We start from the raw sequence: 24,369 nt of genomic DNA on the forward strand, positions 1-24,369 counted from the left end.
ATGCTTAATTATTTTTTTGAGCCACTTTTTCCTAGTCTAAAACACTGTCGGTTTTGCCTGCAGTACTGGTAAATATCTCACTTAGGTTTTATTGCTGATAAACCTGCCCCATCCGGTCGGAATTTAAAATAACATCCTACTGACCCAAACTCAGCACGAAGTTAAGCAAACTGGTTAAGGAAAGACGAAGAAAGTAATCTTCTTAAATCTCGCCAGCTGACTACAGTTTGGGTTATCAAAAAGTGACGTGCTCCCCACAGTTTAAAAAGAAAGAAAGAAAAAAAAAAAAAATCAATCCCCGCAGACCGCTGATCCGAGGGGAAGGGACAAGTGGGTCCTGCCCGGAGCAGAGCGGGCAGAGAACGAACCAAATACTAATTCTCTCGGAGTAAGAAAACATCACAGGATCCAGCCAGTGCCTTCCCTCTCGGCTGTAAAGCTAGCCTCTTTCCAGTAGTTTCTTTAATAACCAGAACATAGTCTTGTATTTCTTGCTACCAAACACCAAGTATCCTCAAATTTTCCGGCAACATCAATCCCTTCAGCACGCAGAGAAGCGGCACAAACGTGGCAACACCATTCCTCAACAATTCTCTAGATTCTCCTCCATCCCACGTAATTCTAAAGGCCAAATCAACGTTTGCCTGAAATAAAGTGAAGATAAATAAAACAAAGGTCCCATCTAACGCAAATAACTCCGCCTCAGAGACTCCCCAAAACAGCCGACACCACAACCACAGCCAGCAAAGCGCGGCCAGCGAGGCAAGGGGCGGGCCCAGAAGACCACGTGTTCGGCCCTCTGCGCACGCGCCAGCCAAAACAAAAGGGAGGCTTGCCAAGCCCCTCCCCTGCCCCCACGTGACCGCGCTAAGATCCGCCCCCCCCTCCCTCCACCCCTTCCCTCCCCTCAGCTTCTGCCAAAGCTGTTAGGTTTAGCCGTTTAAATTTGGCTGCGGTCCGACCCCTGCTGTAGAGCGCGATCCGGTGCCGGGAGGTAGAATCCAACAGCTCACAGGATTCGGGGGGGGGGGGGGGGCGAAAGGGCTGCCGATCGGTCGCCTGGCCCGCAAGTCCACCTAGCGGTCTCCTCCGCTCTCCCCTTCCGCGCTGCCGCAGTCCCCGGCTGAGGAGACCCACCCCGCTCAGCCCGCCGCTAAGACGCCGGCCACTCGCCTGCTGGGGCGCCCTGGCTCCCCTCCGCCGCCGCACCTTCGGTCCGGCTGTGGTGGGGGCTGCTGAGGTGATCTCTAGCTGCCCGCCCGCCTCCCCCAACCCGGGGCGCCGCTGACTCGCATCCAGAGCGCGTCCCGCTCCCGCCCCAGCCGCCGCCGCCGCCGCCGCGGTTTAACAGTCCGCCAGCTGCCCGCAGCTCCGGGCGGCTCGGGGGACGGAACCCTGCCGTGATGGAGGGGCAGTGGGCGGGGCGCGGCGCCGGCCAATGGCAGCGGGGGAGGGGCAGCGCCATGCAAATGAGCTCGGGTGGCGGGGAAACCCCGGCAGGGGGCGGGACCCGCAGAAGCGGCACTGAGCGTTCTGGAAGGGGCTGGAGGTCGGCGCGTGAACGCTGCTGCATAGGGGGCGGGCGGGTTCCGCGCTGCTCCTGCTTCCTCCTTCTGCGGTCCCCGTGCCAGCGGGGAAAAACACACACACCCGGGCGACTTCCCGCCCCTGCTTTGCTATTTCTGTACCACCGTGACAGCAAAAACAAAGCGAGAGGAAAGTCAGGTTGCCTTACGCCCTGCCGCCCGCGCCGGCTCCTTGGCGGCCAGACCATCCCCCCCCGCCGCTGGAGGGGCAAGTTTTAACAAAGCTTTGTCACTGTTGCCAAGTCTCTACGTGTCCGTGCGTTTGCATTTCTTTCGGCTCTGCGCTCAAATCCAAAATCGTAATTCTGTACCACCCCCGAGAGGCCCTGAAAGAGGATGGCAAATCTAACTTGGATCTAGCTGGGTCGTTTTATAGTAAAAAAAAAAAAAAATCAGTAAGGGTCAGCTCAAACGTTTAAAAAATCTGTACAAAGCTGGTTTGAGTGGCGTTGGAGTTAACTCCGTTCTGCAGTAGCGCAAATAAATTGATGGAGTTTTAGGCGGAGATAGTTGGCCAGGGACACAGAAAAACATCGCTAGGAGTTTTGCACCTGGCCCAGCGCTCCGCTCACCACGAAACTACACCCAGGCATTTACCCAGCCACGCACTCAATTTGTGTGTATGTGTTTAAATAACTGAGCACTAAATATAGCTCCTTAGGCTGTAGACGGATTACAGGCTTTCCTAAGCAACTAATTTACACATGGAATCATTTAGGGAATGAAGCGCACTAAAATTTTAGATCCACAAAGACAATTGCCCTTATTTCTACCTTATTAATAGGATAAGATCTGGGGGTGGGGGTGGAAAACAAGGAACTGGAGTTTTAGCAAAACATAAGACATGACGCAAATTACTGGAATTGGAAAATAACCGGCTTGTTTTTGGTCTTTTTAGTAGACTGTGACATAACTGCAATGATTTTTATGACAAGCTGCATTTATAGGAGAGAATACTTTTTAAAAATTGCTCAAAACAATAATCGCACCTTCATATGGGGTAAGGGAAGTGTTTCAGAAATCGATTTACCATCATTGGAATAAAAATTGTAAGTGAATGATGTGTTGTGAAAATAATTAAATCAACAAATATTTATTGGATATTCAAAGGAAGGGCTGTCGTATCCCTGGGGTCAGAAATACAAAAATGAATAAAGCATTAAAAAAATTTTTTAATGAACAATCTGAGAAGTCAAGCAAGTGTTATGATAGTTCAAAGAAAGATTTCGTATTTGGTCTGGGTAATTTAAAGGACTTTAGGCAGTGAAAGAAGGAAGGCATCAACAGTTCAGAAGATAGTATCTTTGAGTTTGAGTAGAGGTGTAAGAGATGACACTGCATACTGTATTTTTTTACCCTATTTAACCACATATTAAGGACATTGTCCCTTGACACTGAATATTATTCTAAAGCATGATTTTAATATTTATAGCAGATGCATGCCAGTTTTCCAGAGACTGTAGAATACCAAAGCTCCTTAATAGAAAAATTGACATACTGAACTGTTTGTCAAATTGTTTTCTATATTATTCATTCAGCAAAAGTCTGAAAAATGCATGTAGTTAATTTTTAAACATCAAGGATATATTGTTATTCAGAAGGTACATTCAAAGCATTCTGATTTCCAAGAAAAAATGTAACACTGGCTAGGAGACTTCCAGAACCAGCAAGAACAAGGAGAAGGGAAGGGCACCATTCTTGCTGACAGAATTATTACCTATCTGGAAGCATTTAAAAGTGTCCAGGTAAGCAGTATTATAGTGATTTCATGAGATAATCTCCCTCCTCAACACTGGTTTTTATTCAGTCACTCCTTTCACTCAGGAAACGTATGCAGTGCTTAATATACAGCTGACATTATGATAAATGCTAGTGATACAGAAGAAAGATCATACCTAGTCTTAAGTAGCTCACAGCCAAGAAGAGGTTACAAGTACAGCATTTTCTATCCCCCTTCTCTGCTCTGTTTTTCTCTATGGGATTTATGACCATCTAATGTAACACAGATTTTTTTTGTTTTTGTTGTCTTGCCTTTCTAAGCAGAATGTCAGCTCCATGAGGTCAGGCACTTTTGCTGTTTTGCTTACTGCTGTATCCCCAGAGCCCAGGACAGGACCTGGCAGATGTAGGTTTTCAATACATATTTGTTAAATGAATATATGCATTTAATTCTCACATTCTGCAAAGTGAGTGTTATATTCATTTTCCAGGTGGAAAAAAAAAAAAAAACTCAATGAGGTTAGATAATGTAATATATCCAGATTCTCACACTAAAAAATGGCCAAATTTGGGATTTGAAAAACAGACCTGCCTGGCTCCAAAGCCAGAGTTCTTTCCCCACTACCTCTCATAGAATAGAAAGCTAGTTTGGAAGCCTGAACTATTATTCCTCTATATTTCCGTACCCAGGGCAACTGTCCTCCCCTGTCATATTCTAGTATATTTAATTCTTTCTTTTTATAATCATGTTTAAAAAGTGGAATAGGAAAAGTAGCAGGGCTAAAGGTGATAATTCCTATTCAGGACAGATTTAGCTTTAACTAGCCAGGATCAACGGACAAGCAGACAAAATGCAGGGATACACAGCAAGAGCTATAGGATTCTTAGAACAAGGGCAGAATACAAGAGTAGTCAGGCCCATGACTTTAGAGGGACCAAAAAATGACTCCCTGTGTATACAAATATACATAGCACCTTTATTCACAATAGCCCCAAACTGGAAACAACCCAAGATCTTAAATGGTGAAAAGCCAGTTGTGGTACATCCATATAATGGACTGCTACTCAGCAATAAAAAGAAACAAACTGTTGGTACATAGGACAACATAGTTGAGTCTCAAACAGTATGCTGAGTGAAAGAAGCCAGACACAAAAGAAATATTTTATGATTCCATTTATATAAAACTCTACAAAAGACAAATTTAACCCATAATGACAGAAAGGAGACCAGCAGTTGCTTAGGCTTGGGGTACGGGGAATTGAGGGGGAAGGGTATATGGCGTAATAGAAATACTCTCTATCTTGATCATGGTGGAAGTCAAATGGGTACATGCATTTGCCAAAACTCATCAAAATATATACTTAAAACAGCTACATGTTATTGTATGAGAATTATACTTCAATGAAGTTGATGTTTAAAACAAGGGCTCTCTGATTAAGGTTGTGACTCAGAAATCTCAAGGAGTTTTAAGTCCAAAATGAAGACAGGCAGAAAAATTAAAAACTAGTCTGCATCAGTTACGATGCACATAATCTGTGTGAAATGCATTTGAAAGCCCCAAATAATGATGGCTTAAAAACACAGGGGTTAATACTCTCCATTATAACATATTTTATCGATTCTAAGACACATTTTTTTCACAGTTTAACATTTCTGAAATCAGAGTCACCTCAGTGTGGATGCAATAAGAAAGCATTGTATCAGTTTGACTGGCAGTGGGTTTTTTTTTTTTCTTAATAATATATAAATAATGGTGCATCTTAAGAGTTAATGAAATGTGGTTTAAAAAAAAAAAAAGTTGAGAGACAGCCCAGAGCTGATATAATCAGCTCCACAAGGTAACCAGGAATGCAGGCTCCTTCCTATTATTCTCTTCTGCCATTCTCAGCCCTGGCTTCCATTCTCAAAGTGACTTCATGTTGCCAGAGGGCTACTGGAACTCCAGCCATCATATCCACTTCCCAAGCAGCAGGCAAGAAAGGGACACTAGGCAAACAGGGCCTTTAAGGTACCTCTCCTGATGTCCCTCTCAACAAGCCTACAACTTGATTATGTGTATACATCTAGTTGCAAGGGAGACTAGGAAATACAGCTAAACTTGAACACCTTGTCACCTCTGCTATATAGGAATTATTATTATTGAGGAGGGGAAAATAGATGTTAGGCAATGGTCTTCAGTTTCCAAAGCAAAATGTCTAAAACCAGAGTCAGCTAAATGTAGCACACTGGTTGGGGTGGGGAGCCCAGTGGCGGGGTGGGGCGTCAAACGAAAAGACCCATAAAAGAGATTCTTGAACTACATTCCCCTTTTCAGGCTCTGTGGCTGTGCCCACGGGTGTTATGATTGCTGAACACACTGATGCAATTAAAAAGAATAATGGTGCGCAGTCTACAAAGGTAGATTAGGACCAAAATATGGAAGTTTAAGTAAGGAATGTATAGTTTATTCTGTAGGTAATAGTGGAACCACTGAAGAGTTTTGCATAAGGAAGTAAAATGATAAAAGTGTTGTTTTCAGACACTACTCCTATAGGTCTTTACCCTAAACAAGCATATCCAGAAATACTGGTCAGAACTCACTACAATTGAAAAACTGTCCCAATATTCTGATTCATTTCATACGAAGTATGCATATCAGGGCAATTTCTTGGGGTCGCTGAAGGTGTTACATATGTATTGTAACACCGGTTCTATTTCCTCAATTACTTACCATGTATAAGAATGTATGGAAGTTTTATCAGTCATGATGGGTCAAGTTATGATGCAATAACAAACCCCCCAAATTACAGTGAATTAACACAAAAAAACCTTTCTTTCTCACACAAAGTCTGTTGCAGGTCCAGGTAACTTTCCAGAGTGCTTCTCTTCCATAAGTTGAATCTACATTCTATACGTTGATCATACGTTACCCCATAACACCTCTACAATTCCTGCCACAGGGTACAACACTTCCACCCACAATCCATTGGCAAGGACTAGTCACACAATTACAAGGGAACCAGGAAATATAAACTTCTCACGTGCCCAGAAAGGAGATCTGTGCATGGACTAAAATTAAAACTCTACTACAAAAGTCATGTCAAAATATGTGACAGTCTTCAGGCACCGATCCTAACAACCAGGTCTAGTTTGTAGTTGTTATAGTAGGTATTTGTTAGTTGCCTAATTTAGCTTCTATTCCACAATTTCCCTTTCCTAACATTTTTCCTGTTTTTCATGCTGTTATGCAGCTCTCCACCCAGCTCATGTGCTTTGAGTGAATCTAATCCTATCTCCATGTCCCGAAGTGGAGCCCAGTTGCCTTAAGCCAATTAAGGCATTCCATTTCCTTTCGCACAATCACTGGTTCAGAGATGGGCATGGGACTAAAACGAACCCCATGAGAGTGAATTTCAGCTCTTATGCCCAAAATACTGGGCAGGAGTGCATTCTCTCACTCTAGATATGAATAAGAAAGTCCATCCCATCACCATTAGAGAAGCCAGTTTTAAAATTAGCCCTACACTCTAAATGACAGAACACAAAGATGAAAATAAACTGGTAAAGTGGGTCTTTAGTGAAAAGCTAAGCTGTGCAGTCAACCAGCTTTGAGTCTGCCCTATCTCTGAGCTTTCTAGTATTGTGAGCCCTTTCATCAATTTTTAAAGCCAAATTTGATTTAGGTTTTCTGTTTCTTGCACCAGAAAAACATTCTATCTATATACTTTTCTACTGCAAAATGGAACATAACTTCTCTTGGGATATAGTAAACTTCTGCTGAGTTTAAATTTAAGAAAAAGACTGAATAAGAAATACAATTTTTAGTAATCAAAATAACTTCAAGAGGAATTTCATGAAACAGAATGTAAAATAAACAAATAAATTTGGTAATAGCTTGAAACTAGAAAAACCCAACTAAAATAAACTAGGGATCTTTGGGAAAATGGCTGATTTCAACTCTAGGGCAGAAATTGTTTACAATGGGTATGGAAATTTTTGTTGTGCCAGAGACCAAGGACACTATCATAAAAAAAAGGCATCATGTCGAAATGATTCAGGATTACATGATGTCTGGCATTTGTTTTAAAATAATCCATGAGAATAGAGGGTATATAGGGACAAAGATGACTAAAGATTAGTCATAAGTTGATTATCGTCAAAGCTTGGTGATGTATACATTGTGGTTCATTATACGATTCTCTGTACTTTTGTGTATGTTTGACATTTTCCATAATAAAAAGGAAAAAAATATAAAAACTTGAAGAGATTCTTATTGGCCTAAGATGAAACTATCTATGTACCCAAAAGAATAATGACTGTAATTATTAAAATGTATCAACATCTCCAAAATCCATGAGTTCTTACTTATACTAAAAATCACTACCATCAGAAGTTCTTAGGGCACATATGCATTACTCTAAAAATTGATAAAAGGAAAAAAAATCAAGAATTTATTCTGCCTTTTATTTATAAATTCTATGTCAGCATGTGGCAGCCATGTAGGTGCAACTCCCAGATCTCCCTTCAGGAAACAACTTGCCTCCAGCTGTTAGTACCTTTAGGAGTCACATTAGCTTTTGAGCCAAGGCCACCCCCACCCCAGGCAGTCCTTGGACAATGACTGAGCAGCGCAGAACCAGGGACTAACCACTTCTGCCAAATGTGGGACTCCTCTAATGGGCAGCCTTTACTCCAGAGCTCCTCCTTGGATTGGACAAGATTTTGTCAGATCTGCTTCATGGCCTAAGACTCCTTTATTTAGCTCTGCCCAATATGACTTCCTTCCCTGTCCATCTTTGATAGATGTTACCTCTCAACAAACCTCTTGCACTTCTGTGTCTTCTCTGATTCCCAGAGTACCCAGCTATTCAAAAAGTTGATGATAGTTCCTTTCTATGAAAGTTGATAAATGCAAAAAGGAGTTAGAAAATTAGAAAGTCATCCTTTACAACTCCTAATTAAATAATAGATCTTGTAAATAACTATCAATGGATGTTAAAACCATTAGGTAAAATGTTGATAGAGAATTTTACGAAGATATAAGACTAATACTGTCTGAATCTACTGATCAATCTCAGTGTGTCTAAAAGTGAGACAACTAGATATTATGTCTCATGGTGTGATGCAATAGAATATTCACAGCACTGCTTATTAAGTTTCCAGGGCAAAAAATATTGAGCCTGAGTGTAATCAAGCCTCCAGCATTAACTATCAGTTTACAGGAAACATAAGGAATAGAGGATTAAATTAGAAATCACCATGAGAAATCAGTCAGATCAATAATGGTGGACATTCTATAAAATAAATGACCAGGTTTTTTCCAACAAATCAATGGCATGGAGGAAAAAGAAAGTAATAAGCCCCAACTCATTTTATGAGGTCAGCATTACCAGGATAACAAAACCAGGCAGAGACAGTGCAAGAAAAGAAAATTACAGGCAAATATCTCTTATGAAGATAGATGCAAAAATTCCCAATAAACTATATCAAATAGAACCAAGTAATATGTAAAAATCAGGACACATGATGACCAAGTGGGGTTTATCCCAGGAATGCAAGGTTGGATCAATATTCAAAATGCAATCAATGTAATTCACTAAATTAATAATCCAAAGGAAAAAAAACCACATGATCATATCAATTGATGTAGAAAATATTTGACAGAATTCAATGATTAATGATAAAAACTCTCATCAAATTAGGAACAGAATGGAATCTCTTCAATCTAATCTAACCTTCTACTAAAAATCTACTTTAAAGAAACCATTATTTAATGTGAAAGCCTGAATGTTTTCCTTCTAAGATCAGAAACAAACAAGCATGTCCATTCTTATCATTCCTATGCAACACTGTAGTGGAAGTCCTAGGAAGTACAATAAGAGAGAAAGAAAGAAAGAAAGAAAGGAATAGAGGGAGGAAGGGAGAAAGAAAGAAGGAAAGAGAAAGAAAGAAAGAAGGACAGAGAAAGAAAGAAAGAAAGGAAGGAAGGAAGAAAGGGAGGAAGGAAGGAAGGAAGGGAAAGAAAGAAAGGAAGGAAGGAAGGAAGAAAGAAAGAAAGAAAGAAAGAAAGAAAGAAAGGAAGGAAGAAAGAAAGAGAAAGAAAGAGGAAGAGAGAGAAGGAGGGAGGGAGGAAGGAAGGAAACAAGGAAGGGAGGAAGGAAGAAAGGAAGGAAGGAAAGAAGGAAGGAAGGAAGGAAAGAAAGAAAAAAGAAATGAAGGGTATACAGGTTAAAAAGAAATAAAACTGTCCCTATTCATGGATGACATTATTGTCTATGTAGAAAATCCTAAGGAGTCTACAAAAAAACTCCTAGAATTTATAAGTGAGTTTAGTAGACAATAGGATTCAAGGTCAACAAAGAACAGTAAATTATATTGGCAATAAACAATTGTAAACCAGAATTAAGCATCAATACAATTTACAGTAGCTGCCCCTGCCAAAATGAAATACTTAATTATAAATATAACAAAACACATATAGGATCTCTATGTTGAAGACTACAAAATACTGAAGAAATAAATCAAAGATCTAAATAAACTGAGACATTCCCATTCCCAGATTGGAAGATTCGGCATAGTAAAAATGGCAATTCTCTCCAAATTTATAGATTTACTGCAATTCCAATCAAAACCCAGCAGGATTTTTTTTTTTTGTAGATATAGATAAGTTGATTTAAAAACTTGCATGGAAAGCTAAAGAAATCAGAATGGCCAAAACAATTTTGAAAAAGAATAAAGTTAGAGGAATCCCATCCATTATCTGATTTTAAAACTTTCTATAAAGCTACTGTAACTAAGATAAAGAGGAAGATACACAATGAAACAGAACTGAGTCCAGAAGTAGATCCACACAATATGGTCAATTGATTTTTGACAAAAGTACAAAGGCAATTCAATGAAAATAAGATACTCTTTTCAACAAGTGCTATAAGAAGAATTAGACATCTATACATCTATACGCAAAAAAAAAAAAAGCACCTTGACATAAATCTCACCCTTAAAAAAATTACTAAATGGAACATAGATCTAAGTGAACAACACAAAATATAAGATTCCTAAAAGAAAACAGAAGAAAAACTTTATGATTTGAGTTTGAGCCAAGAGTTCTTAGATATACCAAATATGTACTCCATAAAAGAAAAAATTGATAAATCAAAATTCATCAAAATTAAAAACTTTTGCTCTATGAAACCCACTGTTACAAGAATGAAGGAACTAGCTACAGATAGGGAGAAAATATTTACAAATCACATATCTGAGAAAGGACTTGTATCTCTAGGGGAACAGCCAGAGCCTGAGGACCTTGCAGGTTTCCACACAGGCCACCTAGGCAAGGCTTGGACGGCGGCTGAATCTTGACAGAATGACAGAATGCCTTGTGACCCTCCTGGAACGGGAGAGCATGGGAGACGCGCGAGGCGCTGTTACAGTGCTATTTCTCACTCGCTTCCCTATCTACCCAGGGGGCTGTCATTAGGCAGTTTCTCATTGTTTTCAGGTTCTGGTGGGGTACAAGGCTTTCTGCCTCACCATCCTTAAGGCAAATCTGCAGCTATAAAACTGATTAGCAGCATCATGGAATGGGATCCTCAGCAGGAGTATCCCATCACTCTCGTTGCAGTCACCTGGCCTCTTTTGTTTGTGTCATCCTGTGCAAAGGCCACAGAGGGCTGGCACCTTTGGCTAATCATCTTTGCACTCCCTATGTAAGCAAAACACTGAGTCTATAAAGGGCTCATTGTTTCTTTACTGGCTGAATCTGTCAGCCTGAATATGCCTTGTGCTCGACAGTTTAGAATATATAAAGAACTCTCAAAACTCGATATTAAGAAAACAAGCAACCCAACTAAAAACAGGCAGAAGATCTGAACAGACAATTCACCAAAGACGATATGTGAAGGGCAAATAATCACATGAAAAGCTGTTCAATATCATTAGACATTAGGGAAATGCAAATTAAAACTGCAATGAGATACCACTACATATCTATTAGAATAGCTAAAATAAAAAAATACAAGTGCTAGAGAAGATGCAGAACAGTTGGAACCCATATTGCTGGTGGGAAGGCAAAATGGCACAGGAATTCTGGAAAAACAGCTTGACAGTTTCTTATAAAGTTAAACATACATTTACCTTTATGACCCCCAAATTCCTCACCTGGGTATTTAATCTCAGCAATCAAAATGTCCTTAAGTAGGTGAAATGAATAAACGGTGGTACACCCACACACTGGACTCTATTTACCACTGAAAAAGGAACAAGCTATTAATTCACACATGAATGAATCTTAAATGCATTTTGCTAAGAGAAAGCTGTTCTTTAAAGGTTACATACTATATGATTCCATTTATATGAGTTTCAAAATGACAAAAATATAGTAACAGAGAACATATCAGTAGTTGCCAGTGGTTAGAGAAGCACGAATGATGTGACTATAAAGGGCATGAGGTAGTTTTTGGGGTTAATGAAACTGTTCTGTATCCTGATTGTGGTGGTTGCACTGATCTATATACGTGCTAAAATTCAGAGTACCAAAAAAGGCAATTTTATCATATGTATATATACCCAAAACAAGCAAATTTGCTGTATGCTCATTTAAAAAATAAAATTTAAAAGAAAGGGAGAAGGAAAAAGAGAGAAGGGAAGACTGTTATAAAAGATACAGAAGACAATACCAAAAAATGCAATCTGTGGGCCTTGCTTGGATCCTGATTTGAACAAACGAACTACAAAAGGCATTCTTGACGCAACTGAGAAAACTTTACCGTTAATTTGGAACTATATTTTAAATTTAAGTTTTAAAATTATGATAATGGCCTTGTGGTTACAAAAATAAACTTCATCAGATATACCAGTTAGATACACATTCTGAAATATATATGTGTATGAAATAGGATCATGTTTGGGATTTGCTTCAAAATTATTGAGAAAAAAACGTGAGGGAGATCACTGGCAAATGTTGAAGCTAGAGGCTCATTACACTATCTTCACTATTTTTGAGTGTTTGAATTTTTCTGTAATTTTTTCTTAAAGTTTCTCATGATAATGAGATTTCAAAAATAGCGTAAAACTCCTTTTCAACATTTATTATAAAGCAGTAGACATGACAGGCCTACAGTTGTCTTCCATCTCAATGTCAAATCTTTCCAATGACTCCAAATAAATAAATGCTGTGTGTGGCAAAAATAATACTGACATATGAAAAAAAACAGTCTCCTAGAAATCTTATACCTTGAGCAATAAACTACTAAAATTACTAGATTAGTAAAGATTTGCAGTTAGATTTTTAAAACAGCAAATCAAAACAGCTTCTTCTATATATTGTCATTTTCAATGACAACATCAAAGAAATAAAGGGCAAAAATAATTTTAAGGCAAAAATCATGATTCTAAAAATCTCAGTCAAAACCCAAAATTACTCAGGCTTTTTGATTCTCATTAATTATTTACACAGTGTGGCTTTCTTGCTGTGCAGGTCCAGTCTGTTCCTTTGAGCATTATTATTATTTATCATTTCTTGAGCACTTAGCACTGTGTGAGATACAGATGATAAATTCCTTCCCTAGGGGACAACTATCAAAGCAATACAAGCAAAACACGAAGATTAGCTATTTAAGAAATGAAAACTAAACAGAAGGTTAAGGAACACATTCTGAGTTCCCTGTTTTGCTTTTTGCTGTAAGCTCATGCTACAACACTTGCTTCTTTTGGGGGTGCAAAAGAAGACTGAATTTGCAAGACAAACAACTAGCTTAGAAGAGATAGAAAACAGATCTCAGGGATCATTCCAAGAAAATATCCTACCTTAGAAATCTTTTCACTCTCTGATATATAAAAATTACAAGAACCTATTTCTAGCTCTACCTCAATCAGGCCCTTGAGACACGAGTTCCTACAGTTCTTTAGATTGTATGAGCTACTCTACAATTCATTTTAGCTAGCACACTCAAAGTTTTTGCCTAGGATGGTCTGAATTGGGTTTCTTTGTCATTTGCACCTGAAAGAATCCTGAGAAGTTACATAATTTGCCCAAGGTCCAATGGCTGCTAAATGGTAGAGTCATCATTCAAACCTAGGTTTGTGCACCTCTACATAGCAGGCATTTCCTAATATGTTACTTTACTGTTTATCCTACAGATGTTTAATTCCTAAAATCTAGTTTCCTTTAAGACTGGGAAAGGGGCTGGGGCTGGGGCTGGGGTGGTTGGTCTAATTCTCTATTGTTTCCTGGTAGTAGGAGTGAGGTGAAAGTGGCAAATACAGTAATATCCAATAAGAATTTATTTTAACCAATTTTGCACGGTATTTACCAAGCAAGAACTCAAGTTGGCAATCATACAAACTTCGACTCAAGAGCAAATTGAAGGTATATAAGACTAGGATAGAATGGTATCAAAGTATTTTCTCTACTCTCTGCTCTACCCAGTTGTAAAGACTGCATTAAAAAACAATGCTTAGGGCTTCCCTGGTGGCGCAGTGGTTGAGAATCTGCCTGCTAATGCAGGGGACACGGGTTCGAGCCCTGGTCTGGGAAGATCCCACATGCCGCGGAGCAACTGGGCCCGTGAGCCACAACTGCTGAGCCTGCGCGTCTGGAGTCTGTGCCCCGCAACGGGAGGGGCCGCGATAGTGAGAGGCCCGCACACCGCGATGAAGAGTGGCCCCCGCACCACGATGAAGAGTGGCCCCCGCTTGCCGCAACTAGAGAAAGCCCTCGCACGAAACGAAGACCCAACACAGCTAAAAATAAATAAATAAATAAATAAATAGAGTAGCTATTAATTAAAAAAAAAAAAACAAAAGAAAAACCCCCAAGATTAAAAAAAAAAAAAAAATGCTTAATACCCACAACACCAAATAAAATGTTTAGGTTCTCTAAGTTAAACAAGAATACATCTATTTATTTCCATTTAAAAACTACTTTATTCACTGTCTCAGCAATATATGCAGAGAAAAACAAGTACTAAAATGATGCTAGCAGTTTACAAATCAATGGCTTATTTTTTGATAATAGTCTCAAACCGAACGTCGTTTCCTCACTTTCCTATTTTAAATGCTTACTTTATTTCCTTTACTGCCTTTATCATTATTTGAAATTATTTTGTTTATTTACTTGCTTCTTACTTTATTTATTACAACTTATTTATTCACTTATTAGCAGGGATCTTGCCAATTTTTTAAATCATATTTCTCATCATATTTTTAACAGCCTGGCTTATAGATGACACAAAGTATAAATCTGTTAAATTAAGTAAAAAATTACACTGCTCCAAAATAAAAGTCACTGTTTTGATACCTATAAATACACCAGTATCTTGAAACTAAAGGATGATGGATTATTCTGTGTTCTCCTAGAAATTAAACTGGGATGGAAATCTGTTGAGAGCCCAGGGGTCAGTGGTTGAGGCAGCCAGTGGCATTCTCTAGTGGGGATTTGCTTAGCTGAGTCCTAGTGAATCTAAGGCCATAACGTAGGAAGGCTTCCTGCTTCAACCAGAGGAGCTCTTCACGCAACAGGGTTTCACAAGGACTCGGCATAAGCTTTGGCTTGAAGAAAGTGTTTCATTACTTAAAAACAGAGGTTTAGGATAGGGTGGTAGAAACCACTGTTCGGGGGAATTTGGAATAAGAAATAGCTAAACATATTTTGCATTGTAAATTATATTTATTTTTCCTTTTCAAAGTCAATGTGCTGTAAATATTATTAATCCCATTTTTATAGTATAATAACAAAATTATTTCTGCCTCAACTTTAAAGATCTAAGTGACTACGCTCTTTTAGAATTTTAAGGATAAATGAAACATTAAGGCTTCTAGAATCAGAAAAGCTTTGCCTTTTAGCTATATAAAAAATTAAAAGTTAAACCTTTTAATTGGAAAGGTTTAGGATCCTACCAAACTTTATATTGGAAAACTTTAGGATCTTTGGATTCAAAGATTTCTCCTCCCACTGTGTTAATCTTGTATTTGTATTAGATTTCTTTCTCTGTAGAGAGAACATATAAAAACATGTTTAGTGTTCCCTCCCTTTCCAGGTTGTATTTTATCTTGAGTAGATTTAAAACCAGATTAGTTGTAATAGGATTCCAGGATGTGGGCAGATGTCTACTTGTCACTGACGATCTCTCTTGCAATTAGCTCCTTCATTATTTCATTGGTACCACCATAGATTGGCTGAACTCGGGCATCCACATAAGCTCTGGATAAATAAGAAGATGATTGAATGAATAAACAAAAGATATTAGAAATTATAAATTCTGCCTCACCAGGTAACTATTAATTACTTTAAAGTGTTCATTTAATGAAATCCAAATAATAAAAGTTCTTCGTAAATTACTTTTTTTTCCATATGGCATCCACCCTAGATTGGTATAATTATAAAATTCTATTAAGATATTGATCATTTGTAAAGTTTTGTTTTAGTCTGCTTGAAGAGATTACAAATTCAAAATAACATTTCTAAGTATGTTTCTTTTGATTTAATTTTGTAAAATTCAGCACATATAATAACATTCCAAAAAGGGCAATTGTAAATTTAGAAATGGATGGAATGTCTTAATATCTTGTTACCTTTAATGTTTCCCCCCAAAAGCTGAAATCTACTGGTTTTATAAAAAACAAAAGAGAAAAGAAAGTACGTATTTTCTAACATCCTTTAGATTCCCATCACTACTGCTGCCATCAGCAGTATAAACTGATGCTTCAGAAAATATTACTTCACAAAGTTAACAAGTAACTTATTTTTTGGAAATGATTAACAGTCACTTCAGTAATGTATGAGGTTGAAATACTGAGTGGCTGAGTATACTGCCGTAAAAAAACAAGAAGGAATTCACTTTTGGTAGTGATGACAGCAACCATAACACTATACAGTCGGTTTTACCTTTTCTCATCTCATTTTATCCTCTCAGCTCTGGAATTAGGGAGGATAAATATTATTATTGTCTTGCAGGTAAGGGAACTGAGATGCTGAAAAGTTAATACATATACTAATTAATGGTTGCTATTTAATGGTCACATAACAGATCATTGGCAGCCTGGAATGAAAAGGTAGGTATCCTGCCACTTTGGCAAGTATCTTTTTTATTACATCTCAACATTTTCATTGGCCCAGAAATGTAAGATTAGTTATTGAGCTATGGACTTTTCTAGTAGACAAATTCAAAGGCATTTTTTTCAAGCATTAAATTTTTTTTTTAATTTAATTTGAGACAAATTAAATGTGCAAGCTCTCTAGGACCATGACCAATTCTGAATTTTTCCTTGTCCACGTTCACCATGGTACCTTACAAACAGTGAGCACTCAGTAAATATTTATTGATTTGATTTCCTGTATTACAAAGGAATTTTAGAGTCTCAATAGCTACTTTCTTATGAAACTTGAAATCTAGAGACATATGTGTTTTCAAATATATTTTTTCTTTTGAACAGATTCCATTGTTGCCCACAAAATCTAGCACTTTCATTTAGAGGACTTACCTGGCATTTCAGCCTACTTCAGCAATCTCAATGCTTTTAGACATTTTTGGATCAGGTTGGGCATATTTTTTTTCACATTAAAGAAGTTCCAATGGAGTAGGTAATTGACAGAGATCAGTAGCCCTTTTATAGGTTACTGATTAAATTCAGTCATCAACTAAAATTAACAGAGAATGGCAGCAGAAGGAATGTTTAACCCCACAGTGATGAAGCTCTCTATCTCAGGCCGCTCTTCCTAGCACTGCAGACAGGTCTTGAAATGGCAAAACTTAAGCCTCACTTGTCATAAGCCCAAGCCTAATGAGTAAGACTGAAGTAAACTCACATGCTTAAGACTGGTTATTTTTAAACAAACAGAAAACAAACAAATAAAACAAAACCAAAAAGCAAAAAGCACCTCTTTGACCTGTGAAACCAAGACTCAGCAACACACACACACACACAAATAATATAGCTTAATCTTAGGATATAAAAACACAATTAGAATGATTTTTTTTCTATCTCATCAAAGTCTGTACACTTCATCCACATACTGCCTAATGTATCTAATTAGCTTTTTTGATATTATCCTACTACTCTCTCTCGTTACCTTATGAAAAGTTCCTTCCCTATGTCTTTGGGGAGAGAAAGAGCAGCCTAGTTTAAAAGTTCATACAGTCTTCAAACCAACAAGCTGGCCAAGAAGGGGATTATTATTCCTGAAAGGAAATGTAAGTCCCTCAAATTGAAACTAGGGATTTCAAATAAGCCATCAAGTTACAATTTTTGCTTGCTATTGACCTGATGGAATTGCCTCTGAGAAAACAGAGACCAAGACTTATGCTACGCTCTAATCTTGGACCATGCAGATGGTTGACTCCTCTTCACCTAACATGCCTTTCTTAGGAACTGAACCAAACTAGACAAGCACTGAGCCATGACATGTCTACATACCCTGCAGCAGTTATAATAGCACAGTTAAGTAGAAAAATATAAACACCCATTATTATTTTACTTTCTTAGCATTTTGAATATTGTCAATAAGGTGGATTAATATTATGAATAAAACATGAAAACACACAGGAAAAATTCCAGAGATGATTTAATTTGTGCTAGCATAATTCAGTGTTTACTTTGATTTCATGACTATACAAAGATAAAAAAAATAAATCTGCTTTTGATTAAGGTCTGTTTGAAGTAGTTCTGAAAGGATATACCAAAATCCAAGTCCAAGGATTGATAAAGAAAAGGAAATCATTTAGCTACTTCATGCCTACATTCTGAAGGAAGGAAAAACCCTACTTGTTGCTGAGTTTTTATAAAAAAGGTATAAATTATATACACCCTGTGATTAAAGCTTTCTGAGCTGCCCAGTGGCTACAGAAAATTAGTAAATTATACCTAACAGAAGCTCTATGCTGGAGCTTCTGTTTTTAATGTAACTTGAATAAAATGTTGATTTTCCTCATTAAGGACTATAAGCAAATCAAATGTTTTCAACTATGTTTGCCAAAATGATAAATTTGAAAGTAAATTTGAATACTAGTTTGATAATTTTTCTCTTTTAGATACTCTGTATTTAGATTAGAATTATAAGAAGTTTTTGGAAGCTCATAGCATTCTCATTCTCAGATTCAAAACTAAATTGGACTTCTCTCTATATAGCAAAAACTTCCCTGAGAAAATTTTATAAACTGAAAATATTGCCAAATAAGAGGAAAAATATATCTTCTGCTATGAGGAGGAGAAATGCCATGGAGAGATTACTGAGGCAAAAGACTATAGGAAGAGGGAAAGAAGAAATTATGACGATGGAGGAAGAAATATGGCAGAGGATGCTGCCTACTGACAAACTGGTACTGCTTCGAAATGATAACAAGAATATCCATATGTAATACAATAAAAAGGCTATATTTAATTTATTTTAAAGTTGAAGGAAGTACGAATTCTACTTAGAAAAAAATAATACTTTTGATTTATTTTTAGAGAAAAATAGACAACAAAAAATTTAAGACATGACAACTTAGATCATTTTTATATGCAGGTTAATTTTTCTGTAATGTCTATTTTTTTTTTTTTTTAGTTTTAAAAAAGTGATATTTTGAAAGAAGACATACAAACGACCAAAAGGTATATGAAAAAATGCTCAATGTCACTAATCACCAGGGAAATACAAATCAAAAACACAATGAAATATCATCTCACACCTGTCAGGATGGCTATTAACAAAAAAGCCTAAAGACAAGTGTTGTCGAGGATATGGAGAAACTGCAATACTGGCACACTGTTAGAGGGAATGCAAAGTGGTGCATCTCAGCTGCTATGAAAAATAGTATGGAAATTCCTCAAAAAATTAAATAAAACTACCATATGATCCAGAAATCCCACTTCTAGGTATTTATTCGAAAGAATTGAAATCAAGACCTCCAAGTGGTGCTAGCGCTCACATGTTCAATGCAGTATAACTCACAACAGCCGAGATGTGGAAACAACCTGTATGTCCATGGACAGATGAATGGATAAAGAAACTGTAGTATAACATATAATGGAATACTATTCAACCTTAAACAGAAGGAAATTCTGCAATATGTCACCACCTGGATGAACCTTGAGGACATTCTTCTAAGTGAAACAAGCCAGTCACAGAAAGACAAACACTACATGATGCCACCTATACTAGGTATCTAAAATAGTCAAATTCATAGACTCAAAGAGGAATGGTGGCTGCCAGGGGCTAAGGGGAGGGGGAAATGGGGAGTTACTAATCAATGGGCATAAAGTTTCAGTTAAGCAAGATGAATAAGTTCTAGAGACCTACTGTACAGCACTGTGCCTACAGTTAACAATACTGTATGGAACACTTAAAATTTTGTGAAGAGGGTAGATCTCATGTTAAGTGCTCTTACTACAGTAAAATAAAATAAAATAAAACAAAATAAAATAACTAATAGTCAATGCAAATTAAAGGAAGAATAATAACCTATTTTTTACCCATTAGATTCACTTAAAGTTTAAAACACAATAACATTCATAGCTTAGGAGGAGAAGTCATCCTTAGACTTTGTTCATTTGAGTATGAGTTGCTTCAGACTGGAGGAAATGATCTGGAAATGCATTAAAATTTAAAATATGCATACTTTTGAACTAGCAGTACTACTTTTGGGACTTTGTCCTGTTGTAATCAAACACACATGTATCTAAGATAAATGTATGAAGGCGTTTATTGCGGCACTGTCACAGTAAAAAACTAGAAAAAACCTGAATAATTAACCATAATCAATTAAAATAAAATATTATTCAACTATAAAAAAGGGATATTAATCCCTCTGTATAATGATTCAAATAAAGCTTTAGTATATTATATATTTATATTTATTTACATTTATATTTAGTATATTGTATAATGAAGTACATCTTCACTTTTTAAAAATATGCCAAAATCCTAGTGGTGAGCTGATAACATGAAGCTGTTTCTATCTACTTGAACACACTCCATAGTCAGTTGAAAAATACAAAGGTTTTGCACCTCCTTTCCCTTTGTACTCAACGTACAAAGGACAGTTAAAGAAATTTTCCTTTTTCTTCACACCACCCAGAAGAGTGTAACACAACAGGCATACTCACTTTGCAATTGGGTACTCCCACATGTATCCCCAACCTCCATGCAGCTGCACGCAGTCATAAGCTACACTGTTCTGTAACTCAGATGCCCTAGGTGACCAAAATAAAAAGCAGAAAAGGAACATTTGAAATGAATTTTCATGAGATGCTTTACAATCAGGAAACAAATTATTTATGATTGTTTAAATGCTTACATTTATCAAACAATTAAAATTAGGCATATTAGCCAACCAGAGAAGATTGATATAAATTCCATGTGAAATAAATCTCAAGAGAATTTTCATATAACAAATGCTTTCTTCATCAATTATACTTCTGGCTGGGTTTTTGTTAAGTCTAGAAACAAAATGTAGAAAGCTTAGACTATTTATTAGGTGTTGGCTACTTTAAGCCTGAAAAGAATATAGTGAAAACTTGAATTTGGTCTAATTTATTCAGATTCTCTATGTGATCTAAGTTAACTGAATAATTATACAGTCATCTATTTTCTTTTGCCTTGTGTAATATGTGTTTTTTTTCTTCAAATGTGTCACTTCCTACCTAAAGGTTGCAATTCTGAATTTTAGTAACTGAAAAAAACTTTTTTTCAGAAATAAACTGAAAGTAAAAGTGGAAACCTAAGAGGGCAGACCTCTATTAAAGTACTTACTATCACATAGGAAACTTATTGACGATCATTTGGGAATTATTATTCCTGAAGTATATGTATATTAATATAAGGTGCTCGAGAAGTATCCTTTTCTGATCTTATCACAACAATTTTAACTATTGTTAAAATCCATGAGATGACTGGTAGGAACTTTATTCATCTTAACATAAAATACAACTTAGTTCAAAATCTTTTCAACTTACTTTCAACAGTGGGAAATATAAAGAAAAGGTAAGCATAGACATATTTTCCTATAAAAAATAATTTTTAACTCAAGTCATAGGACAGGTCAGGATGTTCCTGAGAAATACAGTAACAATATAATGATTAACAGACAAGATTCAGGGGGCAATGATATTTGGAATTCTATACATTTTTGTATTTGGCGAGTATTTTAGTAAAATATTTGCTGGGTTAAAACTACTTGCTCCCTCTCCTCCAGTATGAAATACCAGTATGTCTATAAACCTGGTGTTTTCAAAAAACAGTAAGGCCAACAGCCATCCAAATATCTTTTTCCCAAAATATCTTATCTAAAATATTTTTACTCTTTTTCCCACTAGTCAAAAAACTTGCTATAAATGTAAATGTAAAACGTCTCCCCCAAAAGTGCAAGTTTCTAGTAATTCTACATGACTTTTCAACCTGGCAACTTTATTATTTTGGAATCATTACATAAACCACTATTCTGCATATTTCCCCATTCTACTTCTGACTGAACTGAACACAAGTTAATGAATAATGACAGGAATTTTTTCCAGGTTATTTTTGGGCTAATGAGATGTGAGAATGTTTGTTTTTAAAAGAGGAAACAAAACCCACTTCCAGAATTTGATTTAAACTATGTTCTTAAATCTTAAAATACACAAAAGCCTTATAGGGGTCTTTTTTCATTAACACATCTTTAATACCATTGCTAATCGTCTTTAACACAAATGAAAGTCATTCTATAGGACATTTTTTTTTTCCTTTTGCTTAATAGAGCATGTACAACTTTTGATTGGAGAGTCAAATCTTCAGAAATTTTTCTTAGATCTGGAGAACATCTTAAATAGAAAAATCTTGCCCAATCTACTCATTTCACGGATATCAAAATGTTGGCCCAGAAATAATTTAATTTAATTGCAGTTATTTAATGAAAGAATTGGGACTCTATCTCAGGACTCTAAGTATTTCTGTAATTTTGTGATCTCACTATACTGCCACTCTTCAGATAATCTGAGATTAAACTATTACTTGAATGAACTAATCAGTCATCTTATTTTAGTCTCTTAATATTTTACTTTCAATGGCAAGCTAAAAGTTAAAAACCAACTTGAGTAAGTTTTAGCACATTATAAATATGTTTAATGGGGCCCTTCAGCATTTTTTAAAAAGGTGGTTCTTATTGCTAGTGTTCATTTACTTAGCCTTCTTCCTTTAAGACCCTCAAGGCTGAGTTTCAAGTTGGAAGAATTCCATAACAATCTGTGCAAACACCACATTTTAATTACCATAGCATGCATACCAATATTTCGCCATGGAAGCAGTGGCAGAGTCCAGACGTTTCGTTTCATGCAGCTGGAGACAGCTGTCCACAAAAGCTCTGGTTACACAAATGTGTGTTTTTAATTCTGCTAGCTTATGCTGCACCGTCTTGAGTTTAAAGGAAATGAAAGGAAAAGATGAGCATAGGAGAAGAGCATATTTTGAGTCACTTAGCATATCAAAAATTATACAGTAAAATATCTTTAGAGCAAAACAAAAGTGGAATTACTGTTCTTTTTTCTCCAAAAAAGAGGCATATGTTAACTAAACAGCTCAAATTAAAAACCCACTATATTTCATTGCTAAGAAAACTTGTACTAAAAGATAAGATGCAAAAGTAGATAAATAGATAAATAACATTTCATGTTTTAGGTTAAAAAATTTAGACCATCTAGGGAACTTTTCGAAAAACAGCATGACTTTAATGGGTGAACACCATCTTGAGGTACAGTCCTTTAGGTACAGCTGTTGAAAACTCTTATTTTTGTCCAGAATCTAAATCCATGAAGAATTTTTCTCTATTAATGAAATTAAGTATACACATTTTCTGGTTTTTTGTCTTGGAGTAAAGTAATAAAGTAACAAGCTGGAGGGACAACATCAAAAATATTTATTAGACATTATTATTTTATATTGCAAAGTATTTAATCTAGATCTGTAGAATGCAATGGGAGAATAACAGAATCAGAACACTCAAGACATCAAAGTCCAGTACCCCCCAACCTCTTCCACCTTTCCCCACCCTCCCTCTTATCTCTCTCAATAGCTTGCACAGTCTCTAACTTGAACTGAATGGTCTGGAATTGTCAACGATAACATACCTAATAGATACCTCCCCCTGCTGGCCACAGACAACCAATAGTATTCTTGGAAATCATTCTATCTAGACCATCCTCAATTGTTCTAGATTGCTCTAACTTCAATCAAATTTTCTTGCATTCCCTGACTCTTGGCTCTCACACCTTGAACTCTGAGTTTACATCTGGTCTCTTTGGCACCAACTCTTGAACCACCTTCAGGAAACTGCCTTGGATTTGAAATACTACTGGCTTTCCACTTTGGGTAACCTCCAAAAATACACCCCGTTCTAGCTGATCTCAAGTTCAAGGCTCAGCTATGGTCAGCTGCCTCTATCTTCCTTGTGGAAATTCAGATACAAACAGAGTTTTGAACATTCTGCTTGGAATTTATGAGTGAGACCTTCACTGTGGCTAATAAAAGGCATGGAAGTTAGTGACAATGGCACTAACTTGGTGGCACAGTGAAACTCAAACTAGAAATTATGAATGCACCCAACGTACGCAATGGCAAGTCCAAAGTCATGATTGCATTCTCAAAAGAAGGCTTCCTGGACCAGATATTCAGAGGATGTTGACCTGCCTTTGCTACTTGTTACAGCAATCTCAAACCACAAAACCAAACCCTTAAAAGCATCATTGTAGTGGAGACAGTTTGGGTACTTACCATTTCTGGTAAAGAGTAGAAAAGGAGTATAATAAGATCCAGGACCAGGCAAGACCAGGGTGTTGTCAGCTGGAGAAGGAGCTCTGAGGGACAGATTCCTTATATGTGTATCAACATAACTATTATGCTGATGGAAAACCCAAACTGACTGCCTTTCCCTTGGGCTTACTCCATCCTGTTCTAGAAATAGACAATGTGACTGACATCTAATGATTCTAAAGCCAAGCAGTGAGGAGGCTGGCACCACACTTTTCCACTTCTTGTATCCTGGCCTCTAATTTAGAACATGCCAGGTTTACCAAAACTTTCTTCCTCTCTCATACTTTCTCTTACTTTTTCTACCTCCCTTTCTATCCATTTCTATT

The 24,369-nt window shown here is 37.0% G+C and overlaps 2 protein-coding genes across 3 annotated transcripts in view; both read right to left on the reverse strand.

Annotated features, from left to right (window-relative positions):
- The window catches only part of KANSL1L (KAT8 regulatory NSL complex subunit 1 like), a 168,708-nt gene extending 154,642 nt beyond the window's left edge, over nt 1-14,066 (reverse strand). The window contains 1 exon segment of the mRNA XM_082467398.1: nt 11,443-14,066. The gene's annotated coding sequence lies outside the window, so the exon portion shown is untranslated.
- Nucleotides 14,067-14,184: 118 nt separating this feature from the next.
- Nucleotides 14,185-24,369, reverse strand: part of ACADL (acyl-CoA dehydrogenase long chain) — a 39,078-nt gene continuing 28,893 nt past the window's right edge. For both annotated transcript variants that reach the window (XM_082467241.1, XM_082467242.1), the window contains 3 exons: nt 22,521-22,648; nt 20,368-20,454; nt 14,185-15,484 (listed from right to left, as the gene is read on the reverse strand). In XM_082467241.1, the coding sequence (XP_082323367.1) occupies nt 15,391-15,484; nt 20,368-20,454; nt 22,521-22,648 (309 nt within the window). In that variant the 3' untranslated portion in view covers nt 14,185-15,390. The remainder of the gene's footprint in view (nt 15,485-20,367; nt 20,455-22,520; nt 22,649-24,369) is intronic.

Source organism: Balaenoptera physalus (assembly GCF_965194825.1).
Source record: "Balaenoptera physalus genome assembly, chromosome: 6".
In the NCBI taxonomy this organism is placed as follows: Eukaryota; Metazoa; Chordata; class Mammalia; order Artiodactyla; family Balaenopteridae; genus Balaenoptera; species Balaenoptera physalus.